The sequence below is a fragment of the Nestor notabilis genome, unplaced genomic scaffold (assembly GCF_000696875.1).
Source record: "Nestor notabilis isolate BGI_N333 unplaced genomic scaffold, ASM69687v1 scaffold33166, whole genome shotgun sequence".
Taxonomy (NCBI): domain Eukaryota; kingdom Metazoa; phylum Chordata; class Aves; order Psittaciformes; family Psittacidae; genus Nestor; species Nestor notabilis.
The window spans coordinates 3,267-16,469 of NW_009934767.1; the positions used below are offsets into that span (position 1 = coordinate 3,267).

Below are 13,203 nucleotides of genomic sequence, written 5' to 3' on the forward strand. Positions count from 1 at the left end.
GAGAAGGAGGCAGTATCTTCAGCAGTAGCTTCTTTGGGCAAGAAGCAGCAGGAGCTCAAGGGTTCCTTGGATGAAAAGGTGAGGGACTTTCTAATGAAGGATGGGGCGCCTTAGAGTGGTGGCAGAGATGAAGAGGGTTCTCTTTATGGAAGAGTTGGGAGGGCAGATTAAACTTAATGGTCTCTTAACTTCTTCTTGTCATCTTTTTGTTGTTTCAGTTCTGCTTGAATCACTCAACAAGAACGAGCAATCAGCCAATGGCCAGTCCCAGTCCAGGGAGTCCACAAACCCTCAGTTCAGGAAAATGAGTGGGAACTTCCCATCGGCCAACGGCGAGGCTGGTGGGGAGGCCCCCAAGGGCTACACTCAGGACCAGGTGGATGCAGTGAAGAGGTGTGTGCACAGCTCTCCATGACTTCAGCCTGCAGTTTGTTTGAGTTGGTTGTGTGATACTGTCCAGTTTTCCACAGTGTTTAAAGATTTCAGCTTTGAACTATATTGAGTGGGTTTTAGCTGCCTGGCTGTTAAAAGCATACTAGGAGGATTTATAGCTACACCAGCCCTGGGAGACATCTGGGTTGGGTCTGTGAGGGATGAGATTTCCCCCCAAAGGCATGTATGAGGGCTTGAGCTGTAAGCATGTACGCTTCTTCCTGGCTGAGGTCCAAAGAGGCATTTTGGATGCATTCATCTCGTGGACTTCACATTAATGTTTGCTTTAGTGTTATTCAGTAATGCTGTGAAAATCCCATGTGCTCCTGAGATCCTGTAGGTGGAAGTCAATGCACATGCTTGCACAAGGTAGCCCTCCTGCTCTGAGCCTTGGTCTAGTAGCAAGTGACAGGGCATATTCTTTCTCCTGATGATACTCTGTTCCTAGAGCCCAATAAGCTAGGAGTCTGCTGCAGGATGCTTCACTCTATTAGCATGATAGACTTCTAAAGCTCCTGCTGGAAAGTCCCAGGGCATGTTTATCCAGTCATCTGTTTTCCAAACCCTGTTTCAAGCCATTCTTTATTCCTTTCTACCATTTGAAAATACTGGAAGTTGAAGGACTGAACTGCAGGCGCAGTCACTGGGTAAACTTTGTTTAAGGTTATGGACATGGCCTGAATTGCACAAGAGCTGCTATGGCTAATGGGCTTATGGGGATGCTTGTTACATCATCCATATCCCCAAAACCCCAGCAAGCTGTGTTCTGTCTCATCAAAGTCATGTGAGAAGGAGAAACCATCACTAGGCTGTGAGTGTACCCAGAACAAACTGACTGTGCACACAGGCCTGGGCAGCTCCCTCTTTCTTCATCTAGTATTCAGTTGATGTTATTTTTGGGTCTGTGAATTAACTGAGTATGAGGAGACTGGGGGACGAGGGAACCAATAGCCCAGCTATCCATCAGATCATGCCCTGCCAATCCCACATAGCTTCCAAAACGTGAGCATGATGAATCTGAAGCTTATTTGCCAATCACATTCCTCTGTGGGTGATATAATTGCCTGAGGAGAGGCCCTTCTACCTCTACTGGCTTGACTTGTTCTGTGAGAGTGTTTGTGTGCTAGTAATGCAGGCACAGCAGGAGTGAGTTGGTGAAAAAAACTGACTCACCCCGTGAGGAATTAGAGCTGACTAAACCAGAGTTCACTGAACAACATTGATTGAAACTGTGATGTGTGAGATGTTGCAGAGTTGATGTATGCAATGCAAAGTGCTTTTCACAGCTGAAACTAACTGTCCATGTTTTTTCCCTTCTCTGCTGGCAGGGTAAAGCAATGCAAAGATTACTATGAAATTCTGGGAGTAAACAGAGAAGCTTCTGATGAGGACTTGAAAAAGGCTTACCGGAAACTTGCACTGAAGTTTCACCCAGATAAGAACCACGCACCAGGGGCTACAGAGGCATTTAAAGGTAAAGAACATTTCCAACTTTGTGATGTGCCCTCATCTATCAGCCAATGGTGCTGAGCTGGGGTAGCAAAGACTCTTAAAAACAACCTCACAAGCCAGGTAGAGTGAAACAAAGCTCTTTGTAAAGTTGTCTCTCTTCTGAGCTGGTTGTATTACGAACAAAGTATGAGCTTAAAATAATAAACACAGGTGGGCCCAAGTAGGATTCACCTGTGCTAGCTGGACAAGGAGAAGCCTGCCTTCCTTTTCTCCTAGCAGCTCTTCCTGTGTGTTGCTTCATCCTCCTGCCACACTGCTCAGAAGGAAATTCCCTCGGGATGTTAACCATCTTCTCTGGAGAGATGCAGGATCATTCACCTGGCAGGGAGAAGTTCTAAGTCCTGCAGCTGTCCATCATGGAGCAGGTGCTGGGGTGCACCCCTGTCTACTGACAAATTCAGGAGACCCACTGAATTATTCAGAACTAGAGGGTTCCTGAGTCCTTTGAGAGAAACATTGTTGGGGAGGCCCAATGGCAAGAAACTCACCTTCTTTAGAACTTTTGTTTAGACTCTTCCACTCATTGAGAATTTCAGGCAGCCAGTAAGCCTTCAGGTTTCTAAGCAAGCACTCAGAACCTGACCATTGTGAAAAGCTGCAGATGGAGTTGGTGGATAGAAACCCCAAGTGAAAATTTTTAGGGTGAAACTGCATCAGCCATAAACTGAGCCCAGTCAGAACTCAAAAAGGGTCACCAGGAGCTTCAGTTCTGATGAGAAGAGCCCAATTCTCAGGCCCTCTCTACAGATGCAGCAGGGATGTTTCTAGATAATAAGGTACCTTAGAAGTGGAGTAATTTTCCAAGAGAACTGCTATTGCTTGGAACATAAAACCTTATTTTCCTTTGCAAACTGTGGAAGTTTGATTATTACAGTTTTGCAAAATGCAGAACTTCTTGATGCCAGCTGTACAGCACTGGTTTTGCAGTGTTAAGGCATTTAAATAGTAACATCTGATTCTGGCCATTTTGGGAGTGAAATGCATGGGACTTCTGCTGGAGCAGGGAGCAAGGTTAGTCTGGTGTGAGTGTACTGATACAGTATTTGGGTATGCTTCTAGTAGACATGAATTCAGCAGTAAAAGTCTTATGTAAGGTTTGTTCAAGACTTTTAAGACTTAAATCCCTAACTGATAAGTGTGTTGCTGTTAGCAAATAATGAGCTGACCCCCAGCTACTTGGGAGAACCTGTTTTAATATGGGGGACAGATTAAAGAGTGAGCATCTGCAGACATCTGTCTATGCTGCATGTGCAGTAAGCCGCTGTTGGATAGTTTATCCTTCGATCCCTGCTAAGTGGCGAAAGGCAGGTTTCTTCACCTGTAATCTTAAATAATGATGTTTGCTGAGCACTGTGATAACAATTACGTGCCAGAAGTCGTGTGTTAAGCAAGGTGCCCTTTATCCTTCAGTGCAGAGCTATCGGCTCCCAGGTTATCTCTCCTCCAAGCCTTGCCTCATTGATTCCCCTGTCCTTCAGCCCCTGAGCTGAGCTCCTAATTTGCAGGGCTCACTGGAGTCCAGCTGTTTGGTTCCAGAGGGTGAAGGGGGAAATGTGCACTGCTATGGGGATTTTAGTTAATCTTTTCTTATGTTGATGTGCTATCTGAAGTCTTAGCATTCGTCTTCCCAGTGACAGCTGATAAAGTGTTAAGGCTTGTCCAGAGACCTTGTCTCAGTCTATCATTGCAGTTAGCTGCAGTCTGTCTTCTGGCAGAAATGCATCACTACCTTTGGCTGATACTGAAGAAAGAGTTGAAACTTTGAGCTAAAGTCCTGATCTAGAATGAGATGTTTCTTGGGCTTTGTCAGCAGAAAGACAACGAACAAAACCCTGAACTGCTCCGTTTTCATAGCTTAACCACACAGTTTGGAAGAATAAGCTAATATGCTGGGAGACAGTTCTTGGCATCCAGATTCATTGCCTGTTTGTAGAAGCGTTTGCTCTGTGTGGACTAATTATAACCAGGAAGGAGAACAAGTGTACTGACATTACATCCTCCACACTCCGAATCTCTAGTCTAAGAAGAAACTGTACACCTCGATCAGACTACCAGCAAAATGTTGGATCTTGGAGTTAATCTCCTCCAAAGGACATTTATCTCCCTTTTCTATCACTTCTTCCCCTGCCTTTCATACACCAGGCAACTACTGTCATGAACATTTCTGCCTCCTTGCGACACAGGGAGGAGAGGGATAGGCTCTGAAGTCACGTAGGGAGGCTCTTGAGTAGGTTGGTGTAGAGGGGAAGTGGTAAGCTGGAACGTGTCGACAGAAGAGTACAGAAATAGGAGGGTGGCAGGCAGACATTCTGCTAGAAAGGCTCAAACATGCTGAGACTGCAAGGAGAGCGACCTGGGGAACTGGCAGGGCTTTAGCTCCAGGACATTTCTACCGTCACAGGCACTAACAGTCCTTATAATCATGCACCTTATTTTTGGTATCTGGAAATTTTGTAATTCATAGTTGAGGGACATAGCTTCTAGCCAGTGTTTTCTTACTAGCTTTTATGGGAGGTTTTAAAAGTCTCTTTCAGTGATCTAGCCCTTATTTAAATTCTTTGCAGTTCTGGTTTTAGGCTATGACATTAAATTCCCTTAATGCCACTTCTGAATAAAATTTGTCAACTGAAATTGTATTTTCCTACACAGTTGCTTACAGATGAAGGATTTGGGCATTAGTTGTTCAAAGTTTAAGTCAAATGTGTAGCTGCTCTGTTACCAGTATTTCCTTTCATTCATCTGAGAAGGTTTCTTTAGGGACATATACCAAATTTATACCAGTCATATCATAACTTCTTCATTTGAATTAATTAAGACTCTTTTAATTGAGTCTCTTCTTGTGGTTTCCTTCTGTCTGTGTTTGCCAGAGAAGCATGCCAGATGCTAGTGCTCTGTCACTGAAGTAGCCTGTTGAAAAGCTATGGGTAGTTGAGAATCTCATTTGTGTAATGAGAAAGGCAAGTCCTGGCAGTTTGCAGGGCTAAATGTATTATCTGTAGAAGAAAGAAGCTAATTGCTTCCTTATTGTCAATATTTCAGCCATTGGTAATGCGTACGCAGTATTGAGCAACCCGGAGAAGAGGAAGCAGTATGACCAGTTTGGAGATGAGAAACTCAACCCAGCTCGGCATGGACACAGTCACTCGGACTTCCACCGCGGGTTTGAGGCAGACATCTCCCCCGAGGACCTCTTCAACATGTTTTTTGGTGGTGGTTTTCCTTCTAGTAAGCACATTAAAACTTAATCTCTTGAATGGGACCCAATGCTTTTGACAGAGCAACAATGCAGAAGTGATTTGTATGACAGTGCAAGGATTGCTGAGTTTGGTGAAAGTTCTCCTTCACACATGACCTAAACACCCAGAGTTTTCTAAGTTGTACATATGAGTCCTTGGAGAACTCAGCAACCAGCAGGTAACACCATCAGAGATGGACTTCTTCGCAACTTGAGGTGTTTGTTTGCATGTTGGCAACATCAGCTGTTACTAGATTGGGTTGAATGTTAGATCAAAAAATGGCTTGTTTTAAGACTAGTTGCAAAAATAATCCTATTTTGAAGAAAGCTTTTCTGCCTGGTGGTTTCAGAAGTTGAATCTTTTTATGAGAACAACCTATGGTAATGCCTGGGCCTTGTTCTTGATCTGTATCTGCTCTGCCATGCAGCTGAAGCAGTTTCTCTGAGATCAGTGTCCACTTCCTTCTTTCCACTTTATCCCATAAAAAAGAGGAAAGTGTTATTCCTAGAGCTTAATTTAAACCTCTTGAATTGAAAATTAAATTTGTATCCTGTCTATCCATAGTGTTGATCATGGTTTGGGGAGCAGGAAAGAACCGATTGACTGTTCCTTCACTTGATCATTTCCAATCAAAAAGACAGATTTAATACAAGGATAAGTGTATTTTATAAGACTCCCTTGTATTTGCTCTAGTCACCTTTGACTGGCAGTGGAGGCAGTGGTTATTTGACCTCTGTGGACCAACTTGGAGAAATAAATATTTTTGTTTCAATTGAGAAGATTTACTCTGGTAGCTCTTTCCTACCTGGTATGTAAGAATTAACAGACTAATGTCACATACTTGCAAAGTCATCTTGAAGCCTTTTGCGGCATTCATGTTCTGTCTGTCAGACAGCTAGAGCTACTCCAGTTTTGAAACAGGAGGTTCTTATTTTAGTTCAGTCTTTTTTTCCTTTTCCTCACTGCCCCAAGAGAATTCAGGACTGCTTTCTCAGCTGGTCTCCCTTTTCAGCTTTGACATTTAAAACTAGACATGGAAGAGCTCTGGTTTTAGGGTGGAAGAACTACCAAAATTATTTCTTTTTGTAATTGGTTTTAATCTAAAGTAAATTCACTTTGAAGTGAGGAGGCTTGCACAAGATATTCTCTCTACAGAACTGATCCTGCTTTAAGCAGGAGGTTGGACCTCTTGAGATCACTTCCAACCTGAAATTTTCATATGATGCTACAAAATCCTATAGATGGATCTCTGTGCCCACCACCAGTTCCCCTTCAGGCATATCTGCTTAGTACACCTTAGGAATACTTCTTTTTCGGCAGTGGCTTATATAGCTCATTTTGTCAACGTTGGCTTCAGCTGATGAATAGATTTTTTTTTTTGTATGCATTCTTGTATCAGTCTCCTGTGGGATCCTGTATCTGTTTCACCCTAAAGCTCCTGCCACCTCTCAGGGCAGCATGATGGAGTGGTTTGAATCAGGGGCTTTGACCATGTGGCCTGCTGACCAAAACCATGGATGTGTACCTTGTACACTGGCATATATGCAGGGATCTCAGGAATAGCCCAAGTCTGTCAAATCACCACTTCACTGAGACATCCCAGTTCCAGCCTTGAAGCAGCCCATCCAGCCGGATATGGTGTGTTCCTTCCAGCTCTGAACTGGCTGGCATGCTGCTGGCTATGTAAAGCAAGCTGAACTGAGAGTGGTGGTAATGGCAGATCAGATCTAAGTGTGAGCACAGCATGGATTCCTTTACAATATCTTTTATCTTTGCTGAGTGTGGCCCAAACCAAAGAAACAGATCAAGCCTATTCAACAATGTTCAAAGTTAAAATTCCTGAATTTGCCATTGCCAGCACCCTGTCTACTTTTTTCTGCTGTGTTTTTATTGCTGGGGCTGACATAGAATATGGACACTTTTTGTGGTTCCTTCCTGGCTAGCCAGCACCATCTCTGACTTCTGTGTAACCCTTCTCTTTTGCCTGTAGGTAACGTTCACATGTACAGCAATGGCAGGATGCGATATACCTACCATCAGAGGCAGGACAGACGAGAACATCAGGGTGATGTAAGTGGAGAACAGGAGCGGGGCTGGGAGTCTAAAGGTTTTTCTGACACATGAAGTGTGAGCTAGTTGGTGTGGCCGTCTTGTGAAACAGTCCTGCTTGCTTCCACCCCCCTGAACGGAAAGCTGGAGTCGTGGGAAGTGAGCTGCCTTCAGAATTTACACCAAGGTGCAGTTTAATTTACTGCTGGTGGTTCTTCCAGACTTGCGTAACTGTCATCCAGTGGGGAAAACGCTGGTATGTCTTGAAACAGCGCCACCTTGAAATAAGATGGTACCGGTAAAGTGTATCTGTCTTTACCACAGACTAAGCATTTAATTTCTGATTTAATTCTGTAATTTCAAAGGGTAAACGCACTTTTCAGATAGTATGGATGCTTGTGGCTCCCTCTCCCTTTTATTCCAGTATTGAAGACGCAGTGTTTCTAATCTGTGATGCTTAATTAACCAAGGAAGGTACTTTATAGCATGAGCTATTTTTATGTTTTCCCATCACAGGAAATCTAAGTTTATCTCCAGCATTCCAAGTCCTCTGGTCTAGAGAAGTGAGAATGAGGGACTTACTGTTTAAGAAACCAGGGTTATATATTGAAGATTAACGTTTTCTGGGGATAGCCAATTATATTTAAAAACAAACAAACAAAGAACAAAACCTCCCTCAATATTTTTTCTCAAGCTTAAAGGGGAAAGTGTACTCTGCTGGAATGGGGGTGGCTCAGGAGGTGAGGTAGAGGGGGAATTACTTTCATCTGATGCTGAAGCAGGGAGAAGATTCTGCTCACTAGCACAAGCAGGACAGAAAACACATGCTCTAGAAAAACAAAATATGGGCATGAGGCTTCTGAGAATCACCCATTCCCCCTGCCAGTCCCCTCTGCCCTTTGTCACATTTGGAGAAGGGACAGTGGGTTTGGACCTTCAGAGTCACGCTTCCCTTCCTGGGTGGGAACTGTGGGCTGCTGAGTTCCCCTGAGTTATTTTGGAGTGCCTCCTATGTCAAATGCCTGTGAAAAGCAGGAGAATCAAGGTTGTCTCAGGCTGGGAGGGAGAGAGGGCAATGCTATGGGATCCTTGTGTGCAAGTGTACTGGTGGCACTCCACTGTGTGTTTCTATTCCTTCAGGGTGGCCTTGGGTTGTTTGTCCAGCTGATGCCTATCCTCATCCTGATCATTGTGTCTGCTCTCAGCCAGATGATGGTCTCCAGCCCACCCTACAGTTTGAGCCACAGGCCGTTAGTACCCATTACTCTAAAACTTACCTAGCTGGGGAGGGTGTTGGGCTCTGGAGGGTGGGGTGGGGTGGTGGAGTAGGGATCGAGGCTGTCTGGTTTTCCTGTCTTTTGAGGGGGTTTGGGGTTGGTTGTTTTTGCTTTATCTCATCACACCATTGCTCTTGTTGCCAGATGTCTCACGTATCAGTGAAGGCCTCCTCATTCTCAAACAGGTCTTGAGATGGAAGGTGTACAGAAGGTTGTAGGGTGCTCACTTGCCTAAGGGAGGATGCTCTTTGACAGGGACCTTCTGCAGCCCATACCCACAGCTGGGTGTGTCTGTCCTACAAAGGGGCAGATGAAATGACTTTGAGAGACCGTAGCTAAGCACGGAGATCCCATACGCAGGATGGATTGAGATGGGGTGTGAAAAAAAAAGCTAGATTTGTTCTTCACGAAAGCCTCAGTTTAGGGCTAGTACAAAGCAGCATAGGAAAAGAAGAAGGAACAAAAGATAGTCATGTGCAGTAAAAGACACTCCCAGAGAAATCCCCTATTTTTTAAGCTGTTTCACTCTAGATCCTGTGGAAATGCCCTGATCTGCTCACTTGACTGACAAATGAAGTGAGTCTATTCTTACTCACTTTGCAGTGCCAACAAGGAGTGGGAAACCAGGCTTGATTGCTGGCTGCTTGCATCATTCTTGACAACAGCTTAATGTATTTTCAGTGGAAGTTCCTTACATGTGTTTAAAGAGAGTAGACTTGGGTACAGCCAGTGGTCCCTGTTAAGTTTCACAGGTGACAAAGTTTGCTATTGATGACGTTAAATACTATAAATCGCAGTTTAGCTTTTGGGTCCAAGGTAACGACTATGACCTTTAGGCTTGGAGCCAAAAGGTGGAGCGGTTTTTAAGAGGGCACAGTTAAGGGTTATTCTGAGAATCTAAAGAATATTGAGATGTGATTTCTGCAGTTGATATTAGGACTGCAAATTAAGCATATGTATATGTATACCAGTTTGTTTTATACTGGTGAAGAGGTGGTTTGTGGGGCAAGAAGACATTCAGTGGAGGACAGCTTTTAAGTGGGCAGGGATTTGCTTCCAGCCTTGTCAGCTGTCAGAGGAAAACCATCCGAGTCCCAGCTGTTTCTCTGCTGCTTGGTTCCCTGTTCCCTGTGGTGTCCCTGTCTCTGCGTGCTCAGGTGGCAGCAAGCAAACCAATTTCCGAGTTCGGATTTGGACAAGCACAGCAAATGAGCTGATCCAGAAGTCCCATCATCCTTCCTGAGTGACCAGGGCACTTCAAATGGTGTTAGCTCTGGCGCACAAGGCGCGCTGTGCCGGCAGGCGGTGCTGCTCGCTCACTCACCCGCGCAGGCAGCCCTTCCGCTACCTCTTGTAAAGCGAAACGCTGTGCTTGGCTGACGTTCAGCAGAAAGCTGGAGCTTGCTGCACTGAACCCAGTGAGCAGGAGGCTAGAAGCTTTTAAACCGGGTGAGGTTTCAACGGCACACAGAGATTTTAATGCCACTTCTTGATAGTGAAGCTGTCACTGAGAAAGGTAGAGTCCTAAAGAACCATTTGTCACTTGATTACCTTTGTAAATCTCTTCCAAAAACTAGCCCTCTGCTGAAAGGCCTCCCTTGCTGTGGGCCTGAGTGTGCCACCCTGCTCTTCAGTAACACCTCATCGAATTTGCATGACTTAATTGCATGTATCACTTCAGGTGGCAGGTTTCTTGAACTAGGTCCTGCCCTTACGTTGATGCTTTACACTCAAGCATGCTGCTGAAGCTCTGCAAGCTTAAGTACTCTTCCTTTGAGGGCATGCTTTGTAGCCTTTGTAGTTCATTGTTATACAGAAGCAGCATATGCAGTTTGGGAGAGCTTATGGCCCTGTCTGGACAGGTGAAATAGTGAGCTGAGCTTCTTCCAGACTGTGTCTGCCAGCAGGCACTGCTGGAACTGCATTAGCCTTTCCCTCAAAGAGTACCAGTAGAGCCTTTTGGTCATGTTCCGTCTATCCAGTTACCCACCACTCATCTGTGAGTGCTGGACCTTGATGAAACGTGCAGGAGTCTTCGAATCACTCCTGTAAACCCTGATAACAGACTGAAGGGCGAGCCGGATGAGTTAATGTTTATACCTGGCTTAAGAATCAGGCTCGCTTTTAATGCAGCAGCCAGCTGGTATTTATTATGGGAAGCTTTGGGCACATCTCCAGATGGAGCTGTTCCTTATGAATCCAGCATTTGGGCACAGGTCCTGTGTTACAGCTTGCAAACACACCTTAGTGAGTATCTCTAGGTTTGCTGAAGTGTTCAGGAAAATATGTACAGGGCTTTGTCTGAAATGTAAATCCATGGGGGTAGGGTAAGAAGAGATTTCCTTCTAGAAAGTGCTTTCTGTACTAGTTGTTGCAGGTTGAGTACAGAGCGGGTCTAATTTTGTTCTTGCAGCCACAGTGTTCATTGCAGCATGTGATGAGGTAAAGGAAGCTGACGCTCTTGGGGTTAGCAGATATCTTAGCAGAGGGGGCTGGGTTCAACTTAGAGAGGAGGTTGTGGGGAGCTGTGGCAGCAGCCCCTGCCCTGCCCTCACCTTGGTGCTGCCCTGCTCCTCTGCCCAGGCGCCATTCTGCCTCACCGGCTGCTCTCACCCTGCACTGCACAAGCATCAGCCTCCAAGCCTCGTACCCATCCTTGGGGCTCACTGCCAAAACCAGATGATGGTGTCGTCAGCAAGTAAAATGCAGAGAGACTTAATTAGTGCTGAAAATTCTCGTGAACACTTTATTTTAAGTGGGGTTAGGCCTTGGGCAATCTGCCTCAGAGTTGTGTCTGTATTCAGAGCTCTCCCTACCTAGCTAGAGGCCTGGTTGGTTTTCTCTCCCTGTGTTGGCATTTCATTTCCACCAGAAATGCTTCTCCTTTCCAAACCTTCAAGCCCATGGATGCATAGGAGTGACGTATGTTTTCACCGTTCTGCTATCGTGGCACATTGTGCATTATAAATTGCTGGGAGCTTTTGCTCTGCCCTTGAAGCATGTCCTACACTGTTCTGCCTCTTCTCCCTAAACTAGGTCTGTGGGTCACATACACAGGAGAGTGACAGAGCACTTGAAAGTCATCTACTACGTATCTGAGAACTTCGCAGATGAATACACAGGCGCGAACCTGAAAAATGTTGAAAAGAGCGTGGAGGATGACTACATTGCAAACCTTCGAAATAACTGCTGGAAAGAGAAGCAGCAGAGTGAGTAGTGTGGGGTCAGGAGCGGAGGGTCTAGGCTGCTGCATGAGGTCAGCTTTGGAAAGGTCTTTAACTGGGGACTGAGTTATGCTAAAGTTATACTTTAACACGGTGCGAGCACATTTCCTGTGTTGTTGGCTTTTTTCTTCCACTCTGTGACTTTGTGACAAATCCAGTATGTGGGGAGTTTGGATTTTAATGCTGCTGTAGAACTGGTCAGACAAGAGTTGTGCCCTGGAGGTTCCGGAGAGGGAAGGTTGCAGCCATCTGATTTTCAGGAGGGCTCTGATAGCTCTGTGTAATATTGTAGTTGTTTGAGGACCACATCTAAAAGTCCGTGAAGTCCTCCATCCCACATCCTATCCCTGCTCAGAAGGCTGTGGTGGCAGCACTGACATTGCCTTGTGTGCTGCTGAAGGCATGCAGGGTCTGGAGGGACAGCTACCCAGACAGACAGCGTGAGAGGTGATCTGGCCAGGCAGCACAGTGTGGCAAGGGCAGCAAACTTTTTGCCAAGTCCCAGGGATGACATGACTTCTCTACCTGGCCATTCCCAGCAGGTGATGATCACAGCTGTTGGAGCAGTGGCCAGGGTAGGATTTGAGTGCCTGGGACACAGGAGAGGCTGTTAGAGCCCCAGGTAGTGCCAGATGAGGCCAATGCACGAAGCTTTGACCCTCTAAGTTTCTTCTGCTGGGGTAACCATTATGTAGACTGCCTCATCAGCCTCCTGGGACTAGAAGCAGGTTCTGTCAGGTTCCTAAAGTTTTCCCTGGGATGGATGAACTGTCAACATATGTTATCTTATGCCCATCCTGGCCTAAAGGGCACTGGGCATTTCCTCAGCCTCATCCTGTGCTTCGTCTTGCCTTGAAAAACGTTGAGTTGCCTCCTGTTCCCAGAAGAGCCCATGGTGGGATGTGGCCTGTTGGGGGGTCTCCTTCCACATTGTGTTCATAACACTGCGCTTTTCCCTTTGCAGAGGAAGGCTTGTTGTACCGGGCACGCTACTTTGGAGACTCGGATCTGTACCAGCGAGCACAGAGGATGGGCACCCCCAGCTGTAGCAGACTGTCAGACGTTCAAGCCTCCCTGCATGGATAGTCACCGCCTGCCCACTCAGCAGAGGTCTAAGTACGAGCTGGTGATGCTTCCCCTGGCAGAAGAGCAGAGCACAACAGTGCTTTTAATACTTACTTATATCTCTGTTTGAGACACAGATCCTTATGAGTCTCCTCTGGATGCACACGCGTCATGGGGGGAAGCACCCCCCACTGTGAAGCATACGCTCGTTAATCGGGAAATTGATTTTGTTTAGTTTGCATGTCGGCTCTCTCCAAGCTCCGTTTTCTCTGGCACTGGCAGCGTTGAGTCTCTAGGAACAGAGCAAAAGCCCCAGGCTTGTTGGCGTTGCAGCTGAGGTCTTGTCAACTGCTCTTTCGATAGAGCAGCCACACGCACCTTGGCTGGCTGGGAGCTTTTTACTGGCCA

The 13,203-nt window shown here is 45.9% G+C and overlaps 1 protein-coding gene across 1 annotated transcript in view; it reads left to right on the forward strand.

Annotated features, from left to right (window-relative positions):
• Nucleotides 1-223: 223 nt before the first annotated feature.
• DNAJB12 (DnaJ (Hsp40) homolog, subfamily B, member 12) overlaps nucleotides 224-13,203 on the forward strand; it is a 14,199-nt gene continuing 1,219 nt past the window's right edge. The window contains exons 1-7 of the mRNA XM_010017507.1: nucleotides 224-393; nucleotides 1,761-1,906; nucleotides 4,984-5,169; nucleotides 7,171-7,250; nucleotides 8,370-8,479; nucleotides 11,543-11,715; nucleotides 12,695-12,840. Coding sequence (XP_010015809.1) covers nucleotides 305-393; nucleotides 1,761-1,906; nucleotides 4,984-5,169; nucleotides 7,171-7,250; nucleotides 8,370-8,479; nucleotides 11,543-11,715; nucleotides 12,695-12,816 — 906 coding nt within the window. The 5' untranslated portion in view covers nucleotides 224-304 and the 3' untranslated portion in view covers nucleotides 12,817-12,840. The remainder of the gene's footprint in view (nucleotides 394-1,760; nucleotides 1,907-4,983; nucleotides 5,170-7,170; nucleotides 7,251-8,369; nucleotides 8,480-11,542; nucleotides 11,716-12,694; nucleotides 12,841-13,203) is intronic.